Source organism: Saccopteryx leptura, chromosome 4, assembly GCF_036850995.1.
Source record: "Saccopteryx leptura isolate mSacLep1 chromosome 4, mSacLep1_pri_phased_curated, whole genome shotgun sequence".
Lineage (NCBI taxonomy): Eukaryota > Metazoa > Chordata > Mammalia > Chiroptera > Emballonuridae > Saccopteryx > Saccopteryx leptura.
The window spans coordinates 104,604,296-104,629,100 of NC_089506.1; the positions used below are offsets into that span (position 1 = coordinate 104,604,296).

The following is a 24,805-nucleotide window of genomic DNA, read 5'->3' on the forward strand; positions in this document are numbered from 1 at the left end:
TAAGGCATGGAGACCCTACATATTATTATTGCTCACTTGAAACGTTAGCAAACTTTGAAATTCTTCTGCTATGGAGACTCCTAAAATTTCTCTTATCTTTTCTAGTATAGCATACCTTCTTGGATATATTTTAGCTCTGACTTGGACCATGATAAGCATTGCTATTTCCTGACAGTGCTTGAACTAATTAACATACCAGTTCATGTAAGCCAGCTTATATTTTTGTGTAGAAATTTTCACAAAAATATAACAAGATACTCATTAGTTGATAAACTCAGAATTTGAGTTTATCAAATTTTCCTGCAGTGCTTGTTTAATATAATCATTTCTTTCTTTTTTTTTCTTTTTTTTTTTTGTATTTTTCTGAAGTTGGAAATGGGAAGGCAGTCAGACAGACTCCCACATGCACCTGACCGGGACCCACCCAGTATGCCCACCAGGGGGCGATGCTCTGTCTCTCCTGGGGGTCGCTCTGTTGCGACCAGAGCCACTCTAGCGCCTGGGGCAGAGGCCGAGGAGCCATCCCCAGCGCCCGGGCCATCTTTGCTCCAATGGAGCCTCGGCAGCGGGAGGGGAAGAGAGAGACAGAGAGGAAGGAGAGGGGGAGGGGTGGAGAAGCAGATGGGCGCTTCTCCTGTGTGCCCTGGCCAGGAATCGAATCCGGGACCTCTACACGCCAGGCTGACGCTCTACCACTGAGCCAACCGGCCAGGGCTACATAAAATAAAAGTCTTAATGACCAAGTTTTCCAAATGCCAGAGTTCTAGATTTGATACTAAAGACAATCCTCGGACACTAAAAAATACTAAAATATATTAAAACAAAATTAGAGCAATGAAAGAATTTAAAAGGTAAAAGAAGAATTAAAATAGGAATTTAAAGCATAAGAAAGCAGTCATTTTTTAAAATCATATAAAATAAAGCCAACAATGTTAATTCCATTAAATGGCTCACTTGTAGCTGGACCAAGACTGCTTTCCAAATTAAAAAAAAAAAATAGCCCTGGCCGGTGGCACAGTTGATACAGCATCGCCCCAGCATGCTGAGGCCACGGTCAGGGCACGTAGGAGAACCGACCAGTGTGTGCACAACAGAGGGGAGCAACTAAATGAAACAATGATTTGATGCTTCTCTCTCAAATCAATGGAAAAATTAAGAGAGGAATTAAAGGCTTCAGAAGCCTAATGTTCAATCCCTATGACTCTGAGCCACCAGAAAGCTGATTGTTTCCTAAAAGCCTTGTTTCCTAAAATTCCTGAAAAATAGTTCCTCTAATTAAAAAAGTATAGTCTAGCCCTGGCCGGTTGGCTCAGCGGTAGAGCGTCGGCCTAGCGTGCGGAGGACCCGGGTTCGATTCCCGGCCAGGGCACACAGGAGAAGCGCCCATTTGCTTCTCCACCCCTCCGCCGCGCCTTCCTCTCTGTCTCTCTCTTCGCCTCCCGCAGCCAAGGCTCCATTGGAGCAAAGATGGCCCGGGCACTGGGGATGGCTCTGTGGCCTCTGCCTCAGGCGCTAGAGTGGCTCTGGTCGCAACATGGTGACGCCCAGGATGGGCAGAGCATCGCCCCCTGGTGGGCAGAGCGTCACCCCATGGTGGGCGTGCCGGGTGGATCCCGGTCGGGCGCATACGGGAGTCTGTCTGACTGTCTCTCCCTGTTTCCAGCTTCAGAAAAATGAAAAAAAAAAAAAAAAAAAGTATAGTCTAAGGCAGGGGTCCCCAAACTACGGCCTGCGGGCCGCATGCGGCCCCGAGGCCATTTATCTGCCCCCGCCGCACTTCCGGAAGGGCACCTCTTTCATTGGTGGTCAGTGAGAGGAGTATAGTTCCCATTGAAATACTGGTCAGTTTGTTGATTTAAATTTACTTGTACTTTATTTTATTTTTTTTTTAAAATGAATTTTTATTAATGGTAATGGGATGACATTAATAAATCAGGGTACATATATTCAAGGAAAACATGTCTAGGTTATTTTGTCATTAGATTATGCTGCATACCCCTCGCCCAAAGTCAGATTGTCCTTCGCCATCCTCTATCTAGTTCTCTGTGCCCCTCCCCCTCCCCCTAACTCTCCCCCTGTCCTCCCTCCCCCCACCCCTGGTAACCACCACACTCTTGTCCATGTCTCTTAGTCTCATTTTTATGTTCCACCAATGTATGGAATCATGTAGTTCTTGTTTTTTTCTGATTTACTTATTTCACTCCTTACAATGTTATCAAGATCCCACCATTTTGCTGTAAATGATCTGATGTCATCATTTCTTATGGCTGAGTAGTATTCCATAGTGTATATGTGCCACATCTTCTTTATCCAGTCTTCTATTGAAGGGCTTTTTGGTTGTTTCCATGTCTTGGCCACTGTGAACAGTGCTGCAATGAACATGGGGCTACATGTGTCTTCACGTATCAATGTTTCTGAGGTTTTGGGGTATATACCCAGTAGAGGGATTGCTGGGTCATAAGGTAGTTCTATTTGCAGTTTTTTGAGGAACCACCATACTTTCCTCCATAATGGTTGTACTACTTTACAGTCCCACCAACAGTGAATGAGGGTTCCCTTTTCTCCACAGCCTCTCCAACATTTGCTATTACCCGTCTTGTTGATAATGGCTAATCTAACAGGGGTGAGGTGGTATCTCATTGTAGTTTTGATTTGCATTTCCCTAATAACTAATGAAGCTGAGCATCTTTTCATATATCTGTTGGCCATTTGTATCTCTTCCTGGGAGAAGTGTCTATTCATGTCCTCTTCCCATTTTTTTATTGGATTGTTTGTTTGTTTGTTGTTGAGTTTTATGAGTTCTTTGTAAATTTTGGATATTAGGCCCTTATCTGAGCTGTTGTTTGAAAATATCAGTTCCCATTTAGTTGGCTGTCTGTTTATTTTGATATCAGTTTCTCTTGCTGAGCAAAAACTTTTTATTCTGATGTAGTCCCATTCATTTATCTTTGCCTTCACTTCTCTTGCCATTGGAGTCAAGTTCATAAAATGTTCTTTAAAACCCAGGTCCATGAGTTTAGTACCTATGTCTTCTTCTATGTACTTTATAGTTTCAGGTCTTATATTTAGGTCTTTGATCCATTTTGAATTAATTTTAGTACACGGGGACAGGCTGTAGTCGAGTTTCATTCTTTTGCATGTGGCTTTCCAGTTTTCCCAACACCATTTGTTGAAGAGGCTTTCTTTTCTCCATTGTGTGTTGTTGGCCCCTTTATCAAAGATTATTTGACCATATATATGTGGTTTTATTTCTGGGCTTTCTATTCTGTTCCATTGGTCTGAGTGTCTATTTTTCTGCCAATACCATGCTGTTTTGATTATCGTGGCCCTATAATATAGTTTAAAGTCAGGTATTGTAATGCCCCCAGCTTCATTCTTTTTCCTTAGGATTGTTTTGGCTATTCGGGGTTTTTTATAGTTCCATATAAATCTGATGATTTTTTGTTCCATTTCTTTAAAAAATCTCATAGGGATTTTGATGGGAATTGCATTAAATTTGTATATTGCTTTGGGTAATATGGCCATTTTGATTATATTTATTCTTCCTATCCAAGAACAAGGAATATTTTTCCATCTCATTGTATCTTTTTCGATTTCCCTTAACAATGCTTTGTAATTTTCATTATATAGGTCCTTTACATTCTTTGTTATGTTTATTCCTAGGTATTTTATTTTTTTTGTTGCAATCGTGAAGGGGATTATTTTTTTGAGTTCGTTTTCTAATATTTCATTGTTGGCATAGAGAAAGGCTATGGACTTCTGTATGTTAATTTTGTATCCTGCGACCTTGCTGTATTGGTTTATTGTTTCTAATAATCTTTTTGTGGAGTCCTTCGGGTTTTCGATGTATAGGATCATATCATCAGCAAAAAGTGATACCTTTACTTCTTCTTTTCCGATATGGATGCCTTTTATTTCTTTGTCTTGTCTGATTGCTCTGGCCCGAACTTCTAGCACCACGTTAAATAAGAGTGGAGAGAGTGGACAACCCTGTCTTGTTCCTGATTTAAGGTAGAGAGTCCTCAGTTTTATGCCGTTTAAAATGATGTTAGCTGATGGTTTATCATATATGGCCTTTATCATGTTGAGATATTTTCCTTCTATACCCATTTTGTTGAGAGTCTTAAACATAAAATTGTGTTGTATTTTATCAAAAGCCTTTTCTGCATCTATTGATAAGATCATGTGGTTTTTGTTCTTTGTTTTGTTGATATGGTGTATTACGTTAACCGTTTTGCGTATGTTGAACCATCCTTGAGATTCTGGGATGAATCCCACTTGATCATGATGTATTATTTTTTTAATATGTTGTTGTATTCGGTTTGCCAGTATTTTGTTTAGAATTTTAGCATCTGTATTCATTAGAGATATTGGTCTGTAGTTTTCTTTCTTTGTGCCATCCTTGCCAGGTTTTGGTATGAGGGTTATGTTGGCCTCATAAAATGTGTTTGGAAGTATTGCTTCTTCTTCAACTTTTTGGAAGACTTTGAGTAGAATAGGAACCAAGTCTTCTTTGAATGTTTGATAGAATTCACTAGTATAACCGTCTGGGCCTGGACTTTTATTTTTGGGGAGGTTTTTAATAGTTTTTTCTATTTCCTCCCTGCTGATTGGTCTGTTTAGGCTTTCTGCTTCTTCATGACTCAGTCTAGGAAGGTTGTATTGTTCTAGGAATTTATCCATTTCTTCTAGATTGTTGTATTTGGTGGCATATAATTTTTCATAGTATTCTACAATAATTCTTTGTATATCTATGATGTCTGTGGTGATCTCCCCTCTTTCATTTTGGATTTTATTTATTTGAGTCCTGTGCCTTTTTTCCTTGGTGAGTCTTGCCAAGGGTTTGTCAATTTTGTTGATCTTTTCAAAGAACCAGCTCCTTGTTTTATTGATTTTTTCTATAGTTTTTCTGTTCTCTATTTCATTTATTTCTGCTCTGATTTTTATTATCTCCTTTCTTCGGCTGGTTTTGGGTTGTCTTTGTTCTTCTTTTTCTAGTTCCTTAAGGTGTGAAGTTAAGTGGTTTACTTCGGCTCTCTCTTGTTTGTTCATATAGGCCTGAAGTGATATGAACTTTCCTCTTATTACTGCTTTTGCTGCATCCCAGAGATTCTGATATGTCGTATTTTCATTTTCATTTGTCTGTATATATCTTTTGATCTCTGCGCTTATTTCTTCTTTGACCCATTCATTTTTTAGAAGTATGTTGTTTAGTTTCCACATTTTTGTGGGATTTTTTTCCTCTTTTTTGCAGTTGAATTCTAGTTTCAAGGCTTTATGATCAGAAAATATGCTTGGTACAATTTCAATTTTTCTAAATTTGCTGATATTGTCTTTGTGGCCCAACATATGGTCAATTCTTGAGAATGTTCCATGTACACTAGAGAAAAATGTATACTCTGTCGCTTTGGGATGAAGTGTCCTGTAGATGTCTATCATATCCAGGTGTTCTAGTATTTCATTTAAGGCCACTATCGCTTTATTGATTCTCTGTTTGGATGACCGGTCTAGAGCCGTCAGCGGAGTATTGAGGTCTCCAAGTATGATTGTATTTTTGTTAGTTTTTGTTTTAAGGTCAATAAGTAGCTGTCTTATATATTTTGGTGCTTCTTGGTTTGGTGCATATATATTAAGGATTGTTATGTCTTCTTGATTCAGTGTCCCCTTAATCATTATGAAATGACCATTTTTGTCTCTGAGTACTTTTTCTGTCTTGTAGTCAGCATTATCAGATATGAGTATTGCTACACCTGCTTTTTTTTGGGTGTTGTTTGCTTGGAGTATTGTTTTCCAGCCTTTCACTTTGAATTTGTTTTTATCCTTGTTGCTTAGATGTGTTTCTTGTAGGCAGCATATAGTTGGATTTTCTTTTTTAATCCATTCTGCTACTCTGTGTCTTTTTATTGGTAAGTTTAATCCATTTACATTTAGTGTAATTATTGACACTTGTGGGTTCCCTACTGCCATTTTATAAATTGCTTTCTGTTAGTTTTGTATCTAGTTTGATTCTTCTCTTTTGTTTTTCTATCATTTGTTTTTGTTTGTTTGTGTTCCATACTTCTTTCCTCTGTTGCTACCTTTTTTAAGTCAAGTGTTTTTGTGGTGGTTTTTTCTAGGGTGGTTACCATTAAGTAATGAAAAGGGTACCTACCATATTCATTGTAGTACCCTATCTTATAAGTATTTCTGCACTTCATCGTCCTTTGCTACTGTTAATCTCCATCCTCTCCCCCCTTTTTTTCCTTTGTTGTCACAGTTTAAGTTTGGTTTTATTGTGTTCTTGGTGGAGCTGTTACTTGTGCTGTTGTTTTCTTTTGTTCTTTGAATCTGGTTGGAAAACCCCCTTTAGTATTTCCTGGAGTGGGGGCTTTCTGTTGATAAATTCTCTCATCTTTTCTGAATTTGTGAATGTTTTTATATCTCCTTCGTACTTGAAGGATAGCTTTGAAGGGTATAGTATTCGTGGCTGAAAGTTCCTCTCTTTCAGGGCTTTAAATATTGGGGTCCACTCTCTTCTAGCTTGTAGAGTTTCTGCTGAGAAATCTGATGATAATCTAATAGGCCTTCCTTTATATGTTGTACTCTTCTTTTCCCTGGCTGCCTTGAGAATTTTTTCTTTGTCATTGGTTTGTGTCATCTTTATTATGATGTGCCTTGGAGTGGGTTTGTTGGGGTTAAGAAAACTCGGTGTTCTGTTTGCTTCTTGAATTTGAGGCTTTAGTTCTTTCCACAGGCTTGGGAAGTTCTCGTCTATTATTTGTTTGAGTATATTCTCCATTCCATTTTCTTTCTCTTCTCCCTCTGATATACCTATTATTCTTATGTTATTCTTTCTGATGGAGTCAGACAATTCCTGTAGGGCTTTCTCGTTTTTTATTATTTTTGAGTCTCTTTCTTCTTCTCTCTGTTGTGCCTCAAGTTGTTTGTCTTCTATTTCACTAATCCTATCTTCAATCTGGGCTTTTCTGCTAGCTAAGCTTGTTACCTCGTTTTTCAGTTCGTGAATTGAGTTTTTCATTTCTGTTTGATTTGTTTTTATAGTTTCAATTTCCTTGGTAATATATTCTTTGTGTTCATTGAGTTGTTTTCTGATCTCCCTATATTGCCTTTCTGTGTTTTCTTGTATATCTCTGAGTATTTTTAAGATTTCTATTTTAAATTCTCTGTCATTTAGCTCCAAGGCTTCCAATATGTTAAGTCTTTTCTCCATAGATTTTTCCACATCTATTTGTGTTACCTCTCTTTCTTTTGTATCCATAATATTCGATTTCCTCTTTCTTATTGGCATCTGAGGGTGGTCTTGTTGATAGCACTAATTAGAATTAATAAAGAGTAAAAAGTAAAAAAAAAAAAAAAAAAAGGTAAAACACCCCACAAAAAAAAACAGTAATAATTTATTATTTCCCCCTTTTTTTCTTTCTTCTCTTTCCCTCCTCTCCCCTCCTCAGGGAAATATCGTGCCTATAATGGAGGGCCTGATTTGGGGTGAAGAGTTCAAGGGGCAAAAAAAGGGGAGTAGGGACATACTAAATGCAAAAAAAAAAAAAAAAAAAGGAAGAAAATCTTAGACAAGCATAAGATGATTTGCTTGTGAGTGATGGTCAACTAAGAGATATAATGAGAGGGATAAGAGGGAACCAGAAAAAAGGACAAAAAAAAGAATAATAAAGAAGAAAAAAAATAAAAATGATAAGTAAAAATCTGTTGTATTAAGTGGAGCGAAGACTAAATACAATGGAGACCTTGGGTTGGGAGGACCCAAAATGCCACAAAAATAAACAAACAAGAAAAAAACAAAAGCGAAAAAGAAAAATAAAGCCAAAAAAAGCCAAATTAACTAATTTGTTTGTGATTGAGGATTAAATGGGATGAAAGTAAAACGAGAAAAGAAAAAACGAATAGAAAGGAAAAAATAAGAAAAAGAGAAAAACGAAGGAAGACATAAAGGAAGAGAAAAAAAACAAGATAAAGCAAAACAAAATAAAACAAAAGAGGAGAGAGTGAGAGTTAAGTGTTTTGGAGTATAACCTTAAAGGAGGGTGAGGATGAAGAAGAGAAATAAAATGTAACACTTATGGGTAGTGTAGTTCAAGAAAAGGGAAGCATAAGATGGGCAGAGAATAGAAGGACCGAGGTGGAGGAAATAAAGGCAATAAGATAGAAGAAACAAACAACAACAACAACAACAACAAATTAGTGGAACAAGTTGTAAAGTCTGTGGATTTTTCTTGATTTTGAGATGTTAACTTCTTCTTTTTTCTTTTCTCTCCCTCTTCCTGGTCGGTGACTCTACCCCAGGCTCTGCCCCTGTGTCACACTTAGGTAGGGATTTGCAGTTGATGGGATTCTATGGCAATGTCATATAATTGTCTTTAGTCTTGCTGGTAGTCAAGGCTTGTTGACGTTTGCAGGGTCCAACGATGAGAGAGTTTGCTTTCCTGGATTCTCTCTCCTAGTCCCCCCTTCCTGAATTAGCAGCCTCGTGATCCAGCTATAAGGCTGCAACTGCTTCTGCCTGGGGAGTAAGAGGCTCAAAGAGCTGGGAAATCCCCACTCTATCCCCACTCAGTGCAAGGCTTTGGGAAAGGCTCTGGCAGTCAGGGCCTCCAGTGTAATCAGGTGGGGGTGGGAGTCAATTGTTGTCAAGGTGACTGTTCAGCGCCTAGCATTCAGTTGGACCTCTCAACCCAGGCTTTTCACACTTTGTAGCCTGTTTTGGCTGGGAAGAAGAGGCACTAGTCTCTGCTTGCGACTAGTGTAGTATAGATCTTATTATCTGCCAAGTCCTTCTTGTTAGCGTTTATCCCTGAATAAGGAGGCTCTATCAATCAGAAGTTGCCCCCGCCCCTTTAGCGAGAGGCACTAAAAAATATCACGCCTCTTGTCTTGGGTTGCTGAACTGAGAGAGATCTTATCAATTAGAACCGAGGGTGCGCAGATTTCACAGGTTAAGTTAATTTTAGTAATTGGGTCGCAGCTGTGCTCCCGAAGGTATTTCAGGCTGCCTGCGCGCGCCCCTCCCCCAACGCTTGATTGTTAGCTTGAATGGCTGGGTGAGGTGCCCCGGCCCCGGAGAGAATCTCCCAAGTAGGGAATACCGCCCTGGGGCCTCTCCCACTCCCCCCGCTGCTGGCGGCTGGGGCGCACCGGGCGCAGGATGATGGGGCGCCCTGGGTGTGCGGGTCAGCAGGGCGCTCTGGGCGCGTGGAATGCCCAGGGTACACGCGCGAATGGGGTGCTCTGGGCACCGGTGGCTGGCAACTCTCACTCGCAGTGCGCGGGCCGCTGGGAACGTTAGCGGTGCTCACTCTGCAACCGGACCGGGCGTGCGCCTGCGGTGGCTGCTCGCGGCTCCCGAGTGTGGGCTGACTCACCACAGGCGCACTTCCTCGCGGCTTGAATGAACGTCCCTGCGGTAGCTTCCTCCACACCCTCGTCTCTCAGATTCAAATGATAACAGTCCTTTCGCTTTCAGTTTGTGTGGAACTCCAGAATGCTCCGAGGATAAATTTTCCTGTTTCTAGTTGATAAATTTGTTGTGATTTTGGGGAGATCTGTCGGACGCGCTGCTCACGGCGCCATTTCCGTGACGTCACTCTGTACTTTATTTTAAATATTGTATTTGTTCCCGTTTTGTTTTTTACTTTAAAATAAGATATGTGCAGTGTGCATAGGGATTTGTTCATAGTTTTTTTTATAGTCCGACCCTCCAACGGTCTGAGGGACAGTGAACTGGCCCCCTGTGTAAAAAGTTTGGGGACCCCTGGTCTAAGGGCTAAAGAGCCCTTAGATACTTTCACTTTAACTTGTTACTTGAAAGGTCTCATCGATACCTTTTCATCAATGGAGAGAAATCAGAGCAGTATCTGAATTCAGTAACTTCTCTTATCTTTCATCCTTGAAATTCACTTATGTGTCAGCATCTAAGACAGTAAGTACATAGTCATGTTCCCTTCCTTTTTCTCATCTTGTCTGCCTTTCTTTCTCCTATGCTATTTCTGTCCTAAAGAATACTAACTCTCCAAACCTATTTTGTATTGCTTTCAGGCTATTCTTTTGACTTCTAATCCAAGTTTTATTTTATACCTAGATTAACCTTTTTAAAACAGCTTTCCCTCTGAAAAAAAGTTTCCTTGGTTTGATATAGGTTCTTTTTATTCTGATCAATTCAGTTTTTTAAATGTACTTCCTTTCATCCTGCCATGAACAGGCTAACTCACCAGATTCACTACTCTTTCCTGAGCAGAGCTCTCTATTTACTGTTCACTTCTCTTATACTCAGGGCTTTCTGTTCTCTCTCTACCCGTGCTTTCCCTTTCACTGCCATTGCCCGTAAAGACCCCATATCACTTCTTTGTGCCTTTTCAAAGCTTTTCTGGACCATTTTAAGCCATAGTCATCTTTCCTCTCTTGCCTAATTATATGCATATTGCCTGTCTTTTGCATAAAGATTCTAATAAAGGTAAAGTGTGCCCTATACCTAGAATTTCTAGCACCATGCTCCCCCTGTGGTGGGCACTAAATGAATATTTTGATTACTTGTAAAATTGGGATGGGAGAAGATAACCTTATGGCTTTATACCTTTATGGCTAACTGAAGTAAAAGAAGGTGATACTGAAATATTATATAGCTTTAAAAACATAATGGGTCTTTGTGGTTTTTAGGGAATTCTTATTTTTCAAGTTTTCTCTAGTTATTTGGTTTTAGCAGACATTCTGTACCATATGGAAAGTGTTTTGTTATTTGGTTTTAGCAGACATTCTGTACCATATGGAAAGTGTTTTGTTCCCCTTTGTGGTCTAATTTGTATAGCAGCAGAGTGATGAAACATCCTGAAAAAGCCATCTGAATTCTGTGTAGAAGGACTTTAGATGTCTGAGCAAAATTGAACTAGTAGACTAAATTTTACTGAGTTCTTATGGGCTGCATGAGTTATTTGAGGTAATAGGTTTATTTAGGTCCTTGTCTATAGTGTCATGACATGTCATTAGTGATCCCTATCCAGTAATTATTGAGCATCTACTCTGTAGTAAGCACTTTTCTAAAGCCTGGGACTACAGCAGTCGTCGGATAGCTAATATTCTAGCAGAGGGAATAGACAGCTAACAAACAAATATCAGATAGTGATGTTAACTAAATTAGGGTGACGTGACAATTACTTGGATAGGGAAAGAAGCGTTCTCATAAATGACATTAAACATATCTGAATAGTAAGAAGGATATAGCATGTCAGGATCAAAAAGAACATTCCAGGCAGGGGAACTAATAGCTATTACAAAAGACTCAAGTGGAGGTAGTCGGGTGAAACCACATAGGCCGTGATAAAGATGAGAAGCCATTGAAGGGTTCTGAGCTGAAAAGTGATGTCTGAAGTATAGAAAGCAGATGGGATTAAAGGAAGGAATGGAAGCTGGGAAACTAGTTAGTGGTATATTGCAGTCATTTAGAAAAGAAAGGATAAAGGAAGCATTGACTAAGGTGGTGGTAGTTGTGGAAAACTGAGAAGTGGAGATAGAGTTGACAGTACTTACTGACACAATAATCCCTCATATCTGTGGGGAATGTATTCTAAGACCCCCAGTGGATTTCTGAAACTGCATGTGTTTTTTCCTACACATACATACCTATCATAAAGTTTCATTTATACAGTAGACACAGTAAGCAATTAACAATTATAATAAAATACAACTACTATCAATACATGTGGTGATGAAAGTTATGTAAAAGTACTCTCAGGCACACAGGCACTCTCTTCCTCTCCTCTATCGCTCCCCCTTCTCTTTCTTCCCCACTCCCCCTTTCTTTCTCTAATAACCAAGAGGGCTACTAAGTCACTTAATAGGTAGACAGTATTACATACTGGATGCGCTAGACAAAGGAAGATTGATGTCCTGGGCAGGCTGGAGCAGGATAGCACAGGATTTCATCATGCTACTCGGAATAGTTGTACTATTTAAAACTTATTATTTCTGAAATTTTTCATTTAATATTTTCAAACTGCAGTTGACCACAGGTCACTGAAACTGGGAAAGTGAAATCACAGATAAGGGGGTAGGGGGAAACTACTGTAGATTTATATGTAGCTTTAAAGAATGAAGAATCAAGGATTCTCCTGGATTTTAGACATGAGCAAATAGGTAGATGGTAGTGCTTTTACCAATGGGGAAGAACAGAGATGGAGCAGGTTTGTAAAAGAGAAAATCATACCAGGTTTGATACTGTCTGTGAGCATTAAGTTCATTCGATGAGCTAGGTTGAAATATAAATATATATAATTAAATTGCTAAAGTCAAATATAATACCTAGATATGAATATATATCTATTGCTGTGCAGCTTTGTAGCATTTATTATCTCACAGTTTCTGTGAGTCAGGAATTCAGGACTAGCTTAGCTATGTGTTTCTACTGCAGGATTTCTCTGAAGTTGCTGTCAGTATGTCAGCTGGGGTTCCAGTCATTTGAAGACTCAACTGGGGCTGAAGGACTTGCTTCCAAATTCACTCAAGTGTTTGTTACCAGGAGCCCTCAGTTCTTCCCAGTTCTTCACCCTAAAAGCTTCTCCCTAAGGAAGCTACACACACTATCATATTTGCTACATTTGATTTTTTAGAAGTAAGCCATAAGTACAGTTCAAAAGGAAGAAGAATTAGCCTTTGTCTTTTGAAAAAAGAATATTCAAAGAATTTGTGGACAACTTGTTAAACCCTGAAGGACATTGAAAGAATAAGTGAAACAAACCTAAAGCCCATTAGGTATCATCAGATTATAGCTTGTTCCTATGATGACTCTTCTTTACTATCAAAATGTTATACTTACGCTTGTGTTCCCAGGACTGACCATTCTTCATATATGCTAAATCCCTATCAAAGACAATCAACCCTTACATAACTAAGCCATCACAGTGTGAAAACTTTATCATTTGATTGAGCCTTTATGTCTCTCATCACTTTGTTCATTAAGCCAGTATCATTTGGTATCAAACATTAATTCATGTTTTTGTCTTCTTATCACAGGTTATTGCTTACAACTCAGAAGGTAAAAGTAATCCAAGTGAAATAGTAGAATTCACTACATGCCCTGATAAACCAGGCGTTCCTTTAAAGCCTTCAGTAAAAGGAAAGATACATTCACACAGTTTTAAAATAACTTGGGGTAAGATATTGTACATATTTGCATATCATTATTTTTATATTTGATTAAAGTGATTTGAATATTAAGAATTCTTAAGATATTTAAGTAAATATGTTAGATTGAGCAAATTTAATAGGAAATGTGAGAGTCATTGTTTGATGATCTTTTTTGTGGGCAGCTCTGCACCACATACATACTAAGTTCAGATTTGATACAGGAAGACCTTGGGATCCACTGCAGGACTGTTAGCAGGGGCAGCACTGTATTAAATGGAAGATTATGGAACTTGTAGTTAATGTTACCAGGGTCATCCTGGCCCTCATGAAAAATGAACATTTATTGAGCACCTGCTTATATACTACATAATACAAAAACAATAGAGTAATGAGATGCTGATACTAATTTTAAAAAACATTGCAAGTGATTGCTTTTTCTAAGCAATCATAGATTTGGTATTATGTTTATTAGGAATTTCTGTCATTTTAAATTGCGTATACTTTGCTTAATACCATTTTGTTTTTTTGGATAGATCCACCGAAAGACAGTGGAGGGGCAGCCATCAGTAAATATGTAGTGGAAATGGCAGAAGGTTCTAATGGTAAGAATAACTATTAAAAAATTAAAAAATAATACATTTATTTATACTAGTCAGTCTGCCTCTGCTCTTCATGACTTTACATTTTATGTGATCCTTTTTCTTTCCTCTTGAATTTTTTCTTTGAAGCAGTTAGGATTTTGCCTGTAATAACCTACCTTAAGCTGTAATCTTCAGAAGTATAATAGATCAAATGTAAGACTGCTGTACACCTATATTATCACATTTACATTTTCTTATTTTTTTCTTGTTTATTTGCATTGCTCAGGTTTAGTATACCTAAAGTCTTCTGAAATTAGTTTCTTCTGTTAGATTTTTTTTTTTTTTTTTTTTTTTGGTATTTTTCTGAAGTGAGAAGTGGCGAGGCAGAGAGACAAACTCCTGCATGCGCCCGACTGGGATCCACTCAGCATGCCCACTAAGGGGCGATGCTCTGCCCATCTGGGCTGCTGTTCCGTTGCAACCGGAGCCATTCTAGTGTCTGAGGTGGAGGCCATGGAGCCATCCTCAGCACCGGGCCAACTTTGCTCCAGTGGAGCCTTGGCTGTGGTAGGGGGAAAAAGAGAGAGAGAGAAAGGAGAAGGGGAAGGGTAGAGAAGCAGATGGGCGCTTCTCCTGTGTTCGATTCCTGACTGGGAATCGAACGTGGGACTTCCACACGCTGGCCCAACACTCTTACCACTGAACCAACTGGCCAGGGCTTCTTCTGTTAGATTTATACCGAAATGTATCAGAGAAAATTTATCTTCCAAAATTTATTTAATTTACATTATACTAGTTTTAATAATAAATTTTATGCCTAGTGAACTTTATTCTTGAATGACACATTTAACAATCTTTATTTCTGTGAACTGATTTATTGCCTGCAAAAAATAAGGATGTCTTTTAATTAAGACTAAATTTCCTATGGTATTGGTTTTTTCTACTCTTTTTGTATTATAATGTTATTACTGGACCAGTAAACACATTTAAAATGCTTAATTAAAAGCAAATTATCAATCTAAGCCAAAGTCTCTACAGAGTTACAGAGCTATTTCCCTTCAACAAAGTCATTCAAATTTGTCTAGGAAGCTACACAGATAAAGAAAATTAGATCATTTCCAGGAAACTTGAAACAAGCTTAAATTGTTTCTGACAAATTGCATAAACACTTATTTAGTGAAGCTAGGATACCTGCCGTGTCCATGATACCAAAACGTTAAACATTACCTTAGAGCTGATTGAACATAATTCTTCCCCTTACAGGAAACAAATGGGATATGATATACAGTGGAGCTACTAGGGAACATCTTTGTGATCGACTGATTCCAGGCTGTTTCTATCGTTTACGCGTTTATTGCATCAGTGATGGAGGACAGAGTGCGGTAATACTTACAAAGAGTTTTTTTTTCAACTTTGGTCAAATGAAATGAGACCACCAGATGCCATTTCAATTATAAAATGCATTTACACATGTATAAAAGTAATTTCTGTGGCCCAGGTTGTTAATTTTATAGTCACCAGAATATTCTAGTAATAATGCTTAGCTCATAGTCTATATTCAGTGAATACCTATTTTCTGCTTGGTGTTTAGCTTTGGAAAAAAACAAATATATGAAAACATTGCAGAAAATTTTATAAAGATAAATTTTAGGATGTTGCTTAATAACCATACCTAACAAATAGAAATAAAATAACTAAACTGTGTATCAAGACAAACCACAAAATATCATTTACTATTTGAATGTAGATTCTAATATTTACTTATTTCAGAAAAGTTGGTAATTACATTTATTATTAGAGACCCATTAACCAAGATGAATTTAAAATGTCCCATACTATGTATGAGAAATATGTAATGTTCTGGAGAAGTATGTTTTTTAATGGGAGTGTTGGTTTATTTTAATGAATTTAACCAAGAATGGTTTCTTGGAGTATTTATAATTGTTATTATTTTTCAAACAGAATTTAGTGCAATAAAAGGACTTTTTAAAAATGAATTACAAGCTTTTAGTTGAAAATGCAAGTATTGTGAAACTTGAGTACCAGTTCTATCCAGCAGGCTTGAGATTCAGTTGCCTCATTTTATCTAATGAGAAAATCTACTGGATTTTAAAAAAAGCAAACCTTTCCTACAATCCTATCCAGAAAAGCTATATTTCTAATATAGCATTATAGCATTCTTATATAAGATACCTCTTTGAATAAGGTGATGACCATATATTTAATGTTTGGAAAGAAAGTTAAGTGTAACCTTAATACAATGTGGGTAAGGAATATGGCACTGGGTTTGTGTCAGTATTTTAAAGAAAATATCTTTTAAAATAAAACAAAAAGACATTTTTTTAAAAAATTGCAGAGATAGCCCTGGCCAGTTAGCTTAGTCAGAGCATCTTCCTGAAGCACCAAGGTTGTGAGTTCAATCCCCAGTCAGGGCACATATGGGAAGGAACCAGTGAATGCACAACTAAGTGGAACAGTGAGTTGATGCTTCTCTCTCCCTTCCTCCTTCCCTACCTTCCTCCCTCCTCCTCCCCTTCCCCCTCCCCCTCTCCCGCACCCTCTCCCTCCTTCTCTCTCTCTCCTCCTCTCTCCTCCTTCTCTCCTTCTCCCCTTTTCCCCTCCTCCCCTCTCCTCCTTTCCTCCTTTCCCACTTTCCCCCTTTCCTTCTCCCTCTCTCCCCACTACCTTTCTCTCCCTTCCTGAGTCTCTAAATTAATCACTCAATTAAAAAAATTTTTTTTAATTGCAGAGAAGCTGAAAGTAATACCAAATACTAACTTGGAAAAACTTACTTGATTTTTTAATTAATTTTAATTCATGAATGAATTCTTAATTAATTTTAATTAATTTTAGTTGGACAGGAAAAAAAGAGTTGTTTTAAATCAATCAGTGCTTAGGTTAAAAATACAGTGAACAGTAAAGTAGCCAAAATAGTCTAAACATAGCAAGTAGCATTTACAGAATGTTAAAACATCCCTCCTTAGGAAGAGATTTATGGATCCATTTTGACAAGGTCAAAAATGATATCCAGAAATGTCAACCTGGAATGCTGAGGTCACCAGTTTGAAACCCTGGGCTTGCCCCGTCAAGGCACATACAGGAAGCCACTACTCCGTGTTGATGCTTCCCACATCTCACCTCTCTCTCTCTCTCTCTCTCTCTCTCAAAATCAATTTTAAAAAGAAATTATATCAGTTAAGTTGTATTGGTAGGGTTCTTTTGGTCTTTATTTATGAAAAGAAGAAGAGTTGGTTTTTTTACATTTTATTTATTGATTTTTTTTAGAGAGAGAGAAAAGGTGGTAGGAAAGTGGGAAGCATCAACTCGTAGTCATAGCTTCTTATTTGTGCCTTGACCTGGCAAGCTCAGGGTTTTGAACTGGTGGCCTCAGTATTTCAGGCCAGCACTCTATCCACTGCGCCACCACAGGTCAGGCGAAAACGAAGAGTTTTTATTTTGTTTTTGTTTTGTTTTTTTGGTAACCTACTTTGCTTATGGTACTCATAGTGTCTTTATTTTATTTGTCTATATAAAATTTGAGTTTTAATTATTTAACTGGGTTTTGATTTTATTCAAAACTTTATTTTCATTTGTTAGTTAAGTACAGTTTCATATTTGTTGTAATCTTTGTGTTTGTGTTATTTTTCTTTAACAAAAGCAATATAATTCTTTAGCTTGGGGCGTTTTTGTTTTGTTTTTGCTTTTGTTTTGGCAGGTATCTGAAACTTTACTTGTGCAGACTCCAGCGGTGCCTCCTGGCCCATGCCTTCCTCCCAGATTACAGGGTAGACCCAAAGCAAAAGAAATACAATTACGATGGGGTAATTTCCATTTTGGTAATAAATTATAATTGAATTAGTACTAAATATACTCCCCTTTTTAAGTTGCATAAATCTTTCCACTTTTAGGACCCCCTTCGGTAGATGGTGGAGCTCCTATTTCTTGCTATCGTGTGGAAATGTCTCCAGTAGAAAAAGATGAACCCAGAGAAGTTTACCAAGGTTCTGAAGTAGAATGTACAGTGAGCAGCCTGCTTCCTGGGAAGACTTACAGCTTCAGACTGCATGCAGCTAACAAAATGGGGGTAGGAAGACAATGGTGACTGAATTACATTCACAGTGGTGTTTCATATAACATATAATTACACCCCTTATTTGTAACTCCATATTTTGCAATTTATCATTTTAAGCCTATATGATAAATAAGAGAGAGAGGTCAGTATATAACATAACTTATTTTATAGAACCTTTGTATTTTTAAATCCCACTTACAGTTTGTGACACTTGAGCTGGTCAAAAATTTGCCGTTCAGGTGATGCTAATAGAGCTTAATAAATCAAAGAGTGGAAACAAGAGTATAAGATGAAATATTTGTTTTTTTGAGGCTGGTTATATGTAGCATTTACTTTCCATTGGCAAATAATTGTAATTTTTTTTTTTTTGCATAAAAACTACATTTTAAGCACTTCTGGTTTTATGTGGATTTTTAAAAATATTATCTAAATAGCTGTACAACTCCATGAAATAGACAAAATGGGTGATATTTCCATTTACAACCAAGGAGGCTGGGGTCCAGAGAAACTAGACTCTTTTTCATAGTCACACAAACAGAAGTGATAGAGACAGGCCTTCGACTTAGGTTTTTCAGACCCAGAGCCGAAGCCCTTCCCACTCAACTATGACAGCCTCTCACCTCTGCATGGAAGCAGGTTCTCTAAGGTCACAGCAGTAATTTCTGAACTGAGGAACACTTTCTTTGAACTAGTTTATAATTAAAATTTTACAAAATTAAACTAAGCTTTCCTTCCCATTATTGGGGGTTTTAGTAAACTATACTACATTTTATGTTCTCCAGATGAATTCAGCATTTATATCTGTAACCTTATTTCTAAATTTCTTACATGTCAAATTTATATATTTTGTTGGCAGTTCATACATAACTCATCTTGTCAGCCCAAGTATAGTATATGGTATAGTGTCTTTGATACTAGTATCTTTAATCTGTATTTTCAGGTTTGTAATAATTTGTCTAAATCATCTTAAGTAAACACTTGCTTTCTGTATTTCCAAGGAACATACCTTTTAGACCCTTCTGAAATTATTGTAAATTTTAAGATAGAATTTATGCCTACCATCTCATGCTTTTAATTGGTATCCATTTCTTTACTCCCTCACATTATTTCTTTGGCCTGATTCTACCTACCTAATTCCCTAATTCCCTGCCCTTCTCAGAAAAAACAGTTCATGAAGGAGTAAGGGAAGTTCATGATCATTAAATCTGTACTTTCTATGAATGCTTTTAGAATTATATTATGACCAGATAGTTTTAAAGGAGAGGAATTATACACTTATTTATTTGTGAATTTTTATGGAGAGCTATGCAGTCAGTAGGTGTAAAATGAAAATGCTGGTTATATTTGTTTTTCTAGTTTGGACCATTTTCAGAAAAATGTGATATTACTACAGCACCTGGACCACCAGATCAGTGCAAGCCCCCTCAAGTTACCTGCAGATCTGCAACTTGTGCCCAAGTGAATTGGGAGGTATTGTACTTGTAATTTTCTATTTACTTTCTTAAGCAAGTTAGAATAGTTTATATAAAACGGGGGTCGGGAACCTATGGCTCGCGAGCCAGATGTGGCTCTTTTGATGGCTGCATCTGGCTCACAGACAAATCTTTAATAAAAAAAATAATAACGTTAAAAATATAAAACATTCTCATGTATTACAATCCATTCATTTCCTACTGCTCATGTTCATGGTTGCGGGTAGCTGGAGCCAATCACAGCTGTCCTTCAGGACAACACCAAATTTTTATTGGATAATGCATAAGGTACACATGGGTCCATTGTATGGCTCTCACGGAATCACATTTTAGAATATGTGGCATTCATGGCTCTCTCAGCCAAAACGGTTCCCGATCCCTGATATAAAATAATAAAGATACTGTTCATATCCTATCTTTATACAAAGAGTAAGTCTAATTGAATTCACATGATAAAAAGTGAGTTCTTTCTTCTCTTTGAAGCATTTCAATAAGCTATATTTGCATTACAAGTATGTAGATTCTTATTCATGATGTGCTTTATGTTTTATCAAATGTTTTGTCTCAGTACTGAGATATTTAGCCACTGGCTAGCTAGCTTAATGTTCAGAAGAAACATTCATAAGAATTAGTATAATACTATTTCTCATATTTATTATCTCCAGTGTATTTTTGTGTATAATTATAATCAGTAATGATAATTACATTTTCAGTTTCCTTTGAAATTTAACAAAGAAAATATTCTTGTATGATTTACCATTTTGTATTACTTAATAGGATTACTTAGAAGTATGTTTATCTTAAAGTACTCTTTCTAAAGCAATTCAGTCATATTTTTATTTCTAATTGAAAACAAAGTTAGCCTAACCAGGCAGTGGCACAGTGGATAGAGCATCAGTCTGGGATGCTGAGGACCCAGGTTCAAAACTGAGGTCACTGGCTTGAGCTTGGGATCATAAACATGACCCCAAGGTCACTGGCTTGAGTGTGGGGTCATAAACATGACCCCATGGTCGCTGGTTTGAGTCCAGAGGTTGCTGGCTTGAGCAAGGGGTCACTGGCTCAGCTGGAGCTCCCTAGGCAACGCACATATGAGAAAGCAATCAATGAACAACTAAGGTGCTGCAACTATGAGTTGATGCTTCTCATCTCTCTTTGTTCCTGTCTGTCTGTCTGTCTGTCTCTCTCTCTCTCTCTCTCAAAAAAAAAAAAAAAAGAAAGAAAGAAAAGACAACCTGTAATGCTGAGGTCTCTGGTTCAAAATCCTGGGCTTGCCTGGTCAAGGCACATATGGGAGTTGTTGCTTCCTTGTTCCCCCCCTTCTCTCTCTCTCTGTTTCCTCTATAAAATGAATAAATAAAATCTTTTTTAAAAAAGAAAAAAGTTTATATTTTTTTGACCAGTCTTAAATTCAAGTGCCCTTATTAAATAAAAATGTAATATTGAATAGTCTTAATTCTGCTTTAAAAAAATTTTTTTTAGTGAGAGAGAGAGGGATAGACAAGGACAGACAGGAAGGGAGAGAGATGAGAAACACCAACTCCTAATTGCGACATCATAGTTGTTTATTGATTGCTTTCTCATATGTGCCTTGACCGGGGGCTCCAGTAGAGTGAGTAAACCCCTTGCTCAATCCTTTGACCTTGGGCTTCAAGCCGGCAACCTTTGGGCTTAAGCCAGCAACCATGGAGTCATGACTGTGATCCCACACACTCAAGCCAGATGAGCCTGTGTTCAGGCCAACAACCTCAGGGTTTTGAACCTGGGTCCTCAGCGTCCCAGACCAATGCTCTAACCACTGTACCAACGCCTCATCAGGCCTGCTTAAAATTTTTAAAGAAATTCAAAAACAGTCATTTTTTATATTTTTGGGTAAAGAACTTAAGACCTGTATCATTTTTCTTAATTTAAAGGTCCCTTTGAGTAATGGAACTGATGTCACTGAATATCGATTGGAGTGGGGAGGAGTTGAAGGAAGTATGCAGATATGTTACTGTGGTCCCGGTCTCAGTTATGAAGTAAAAGGACTTTCACCAGCAACTACCTACTATTGCAGAGTCCAGGTAAAGGTGATCAGGGCCTGTCACTTACTCTGTCCAGGGTTTTGTGAGCATTTTTATGGTCATGTGGTTGTTAACTATGAGCTCTGTTATTTTGCAGGCTCTGAGTATTGTGGGTGCAGGCCCTTTCAGTGACGTAGTAGCCTGTGTGACTCCACCATCAGTTCCTGCTATGGTAACTTGTCTTCGAGAAATAAGTGATGATGATATAGAAAATCCCAATTATTCACCTTCTACATGCCTTTCAATAAGCTGGGAAAAGCCTCGTGACCATGGTTCAGAAATCCTTGCCTACAGCATAGACTTTGGAGATAAACAGCCTTTGACAGTAGGAAAGGTTACAAGCTATATTATAGACAATTTGCAACCAGATACAACATACAGGTACATTATAAAAACTGTGTCAGTTTTTGCGTAGACAAGAGTGACACCTTAAATAGAATAATCATAAACTAAACTTTTTTTCTTTTAATGTGGCACTTAGAATACGAATTCAAGCCTTGAATAGCCTTGGGGCTGGTCCTTTCAGCCACATGATAAAGTTAAAAACAAAGCCCCTCCCTCCTGATCCACCTCGTCTGGAATGTGTTGCCTTCAGCCACCAAAACCTTAAGCTGAAATGGGGAGAAGGAACCCCAAAGATATTGTCAACAGATTCTATCCAGTACCACCTGCAGATGGAGGATAAGAATGGAAGGTAGGAGTTTTTAATTGCTTCTTCAGTTTCTTGGGTCTTAAATATATAAATTTTAAAATAGAATTCATGTAAGTTTTTTTTTAATTTTGTTTTATTGATTTTAGAGAGAGAAACATTGATTTGTTGTCCCACTTATATATACATTCATTGGTTGATTCTTGTATGTACCCTGACTGGGGATCAAACCTGCAACCTTGGCGTATGGGGATGATGCTCTAACAATGAGCTACCCAGAAAGGATCGCATAAGAATTATTTTTAATTCTTTCATTTTTAACCTGACTATAGTTTTCAGACTAATAGAACTATATACGCATTCATTAAATACCAATCAAAAATACTGGGGAACATTGAACTTATAGGTAACATGTACAATGTTAAACTTCTCATCAGGCAGTTTGAGTGGATAATTTATGGGAAATAATATATTCTCTCATACTGCTATGTGAAGCTCTAGAAAACATCACCAAATCAGCTAAAATTATGCCTGGGAATTGAGAGTTATCTTTTTTATGTGACAAATTATATGTTTGAGTCCAGGTAGGAATAATTTATAATGAAAATTGTGGTGTTCTGAGTAACTTTTTAAATGTGTATATTAAAACACAACAGTCAGAAGCTCAAAAAGAAATAGTTACCATGTTTGGATATGAAATTTAGCCATAATGTTTCAGAAAACCATGTAATTGGGAAATTTACCAGTTCTGTAATTTTCAACATCTGATGAAAAAACATACATGATTTGGAGTGACAAACCAATCCTGGCATTAAATTCTAGGAGTAAGCTATTATTCCTAAATAATGTCCCATCTGTATTTTTTTAGTAGTTTTTAAACATAAGGTAGTCAAGGGTTTTTTTTAATTGTTAAGACTTTATTTATTCATTTTAGACGGGGGTGGGGGGGTGGGGGGGACAGGAAGCATCAACTACCATATGTGCCTTGACCAGGCAAAGCCCAGGGTTTTGAACTGGCAACCTCAGTGTTCCAGGTTGACACTTGATCCACTGTGCCGCCAAAGTCAGGCCAAGGATTATTTTTAATAAACCATTTCCATTTTAGGTTTGTGTCCCTGTACAGAGGCCCATGTCATACATACAAAGTACAGAGGCTTAATGAATCAACACCCTATAAATTCTGTATTCAAGCTTGTAATGAAGCAGGGGAAGGGCCTCTGTCCCAAGAGTATATTTTCACTACTCCAAAATCTGTCCCAGCTGCTTTGAAAGGTAAGTTATACAGCCTCCAGTTTTCTTTAATAAGAAATGATTTTTAAATGCATTTTCACCAAGTGCTTTATGTACTGTAACTAAAATTTATTATGCAGTATAAGTCCAATATTTGTAAGAAAGAAATTTGATAGATAAGCCTACCTACTGGTAGTTTCACTCAATGATAAAAGCTATTTTATCTGGCATTTTGATATTCAGACAAGTAGTGGTTTTTGTCACTGATCTTTTTAATAATCTAACAAAAAAATACTAAGTTGGATAGGCTGGTTTCTAACAAGGTCAATAGCTGTTTTTGTTATTGTTACTTAAAAGAAAAAATTCACAAATTCTGGTTGTTTTGAGTCATTGTTATTTCATTTATTAGGATTTCAGGGAGAGAAGTCAGATTGTTAAGCAAAACAAATTCTTTAAATTTTTTTAAATTGGTTTTAAAGAGAAAGGAAGGAAGAGATAGAGACATGAACATAGATCTGTTTCTGTATGCTGACTTGAATTTTTTAAATGAAATTTACACACACATACACATTTGTATATGCATATATCTTTAAAATTAATTTCAGAAGTGTTATTTTAAAGTGACCACAGCAAGATTGTACTTCGTGTATTTATCCAAATTTTAAAGTTTTCAAGTTTTGTTGATTTTGATTAAAACAAGTACCTGTTTGATGTTCGAAGTAAAAATTAAGTAGAGCAGATTTTATTTATTTTTTAATTCTCTGCAGCCCCCAAAATAGAGAAAGTCAATGATCACACTTGTGAAATTACATGGGAATGTTTACAGCCAATGAAAGGAGATCCAGTTATTTACAGTCTTCAAGTTATGGTGGGAAAAGATTCTGAATTCAAACAGGTATGTGCCAATATATAATTGGAGATTTTTATTTTTTTATAATCTGTGGAGATTAATATTATTTTCTTTACCATTCTCAATTTTATGAATTTTTTCAATGCAAGATTGGCTCTCTCTATCTTCCTAATTCAAAAACATTCGTTCAATTTATAGATAAAAAGAGAACAAATTGATAGTTGCCAGATTATGGATTGGGGATGAAAAAGGTGAGGGGATTAGGAGGTACAAATTGGCAGTTATAAAAAGAGTCAAAAGATATAAAGTACACCAAAGGGAGTATAGTCAGTAATACTGTAAAAACTGTGTGTGGTGTCATATGGGTACTAGACCTACTGGGGTGATCACAAGTTATATAAATATCTAATCACCATGTTGTACATCTGAAACTAATATAATTATGTCAAGTGTAATTGAAAAAACTGTGTTCAGTATTTAAAATGTTTCTAAGATTAGTAACTACACAGGACCTCAGGATTCAAATCTTTTGGATGTGAACTACACTTAAACAGATCATTTGTTCATTTGACAAGTATTGTTTGAAAAGGTATCAGGCACTCAGTATACAACACTGAATAAAAAGTCCTTGCCTCTATGGAGCTCACATTTCTAGTAGAAAAAGATACTATAAGCAACGAAACTATCATTTGTTAAATAGTGATAGTTGCAGTGGAGAAAAATAAAAGGAATAGGAAGTACTGGGGGGAGAGACAGCTAG

General features: G+C 37.3%; 1 protein-coding gene across 4 annotated transcripts in view; it reads left to right on the forward strand.

Moving 5' to 3' along the window:
* FNDC3A (fibronectin type III domain containing 3A) overlaps positions 1-24,805 on the forward strand; it is a 168,725-nt gene that overhangs the window by 134,128 nt on the left and 9,792 nt on the right. For all 4 annotated transcript variants that reach the window (XM_066380887.1, XM_066380890.1, XM_066380889.1 and 1 more), the window contains 11 exons: positions 13,015-13,153; positions 13,662-13,730; positions 14,973-15,091; positions 17,425-17,530; positions 17,618-17,793; positions 19,138-19,251; positions 21,167-21,316; positions 21,414-21,697; positions 21,798-22,010; positions 23,071-23,237; positions 23,963-24,090. In XM_066380887.1, the coding sequence (XP_066236984.1) occupies positions 13,015-13,153; positions 13,662-13,730; positions 14,973-15,091; positions 17,425-17,530; positions 17,618-17,793; positions 19,138-19,251; positions 21,167-21,316; positions 21,414-21,697; positions 21,798-22,010; positions 23,071-23,237; positions 23,963-24,090 (1,665 nt within the window). The remainder of the gene's footprint in view (positions 1-13,014; positions 13,154-13,661; positions 13,731-14,972; positions 15,092-17,424; positions 17,531-17,617; positions 17,794-19,137; positions 19,252-21,166; positions 21,317-21,413; positions 21,698-21,797; positions 22,011-23,070; positions 23,238-23,962; positions 24,091-24,805) is intronic.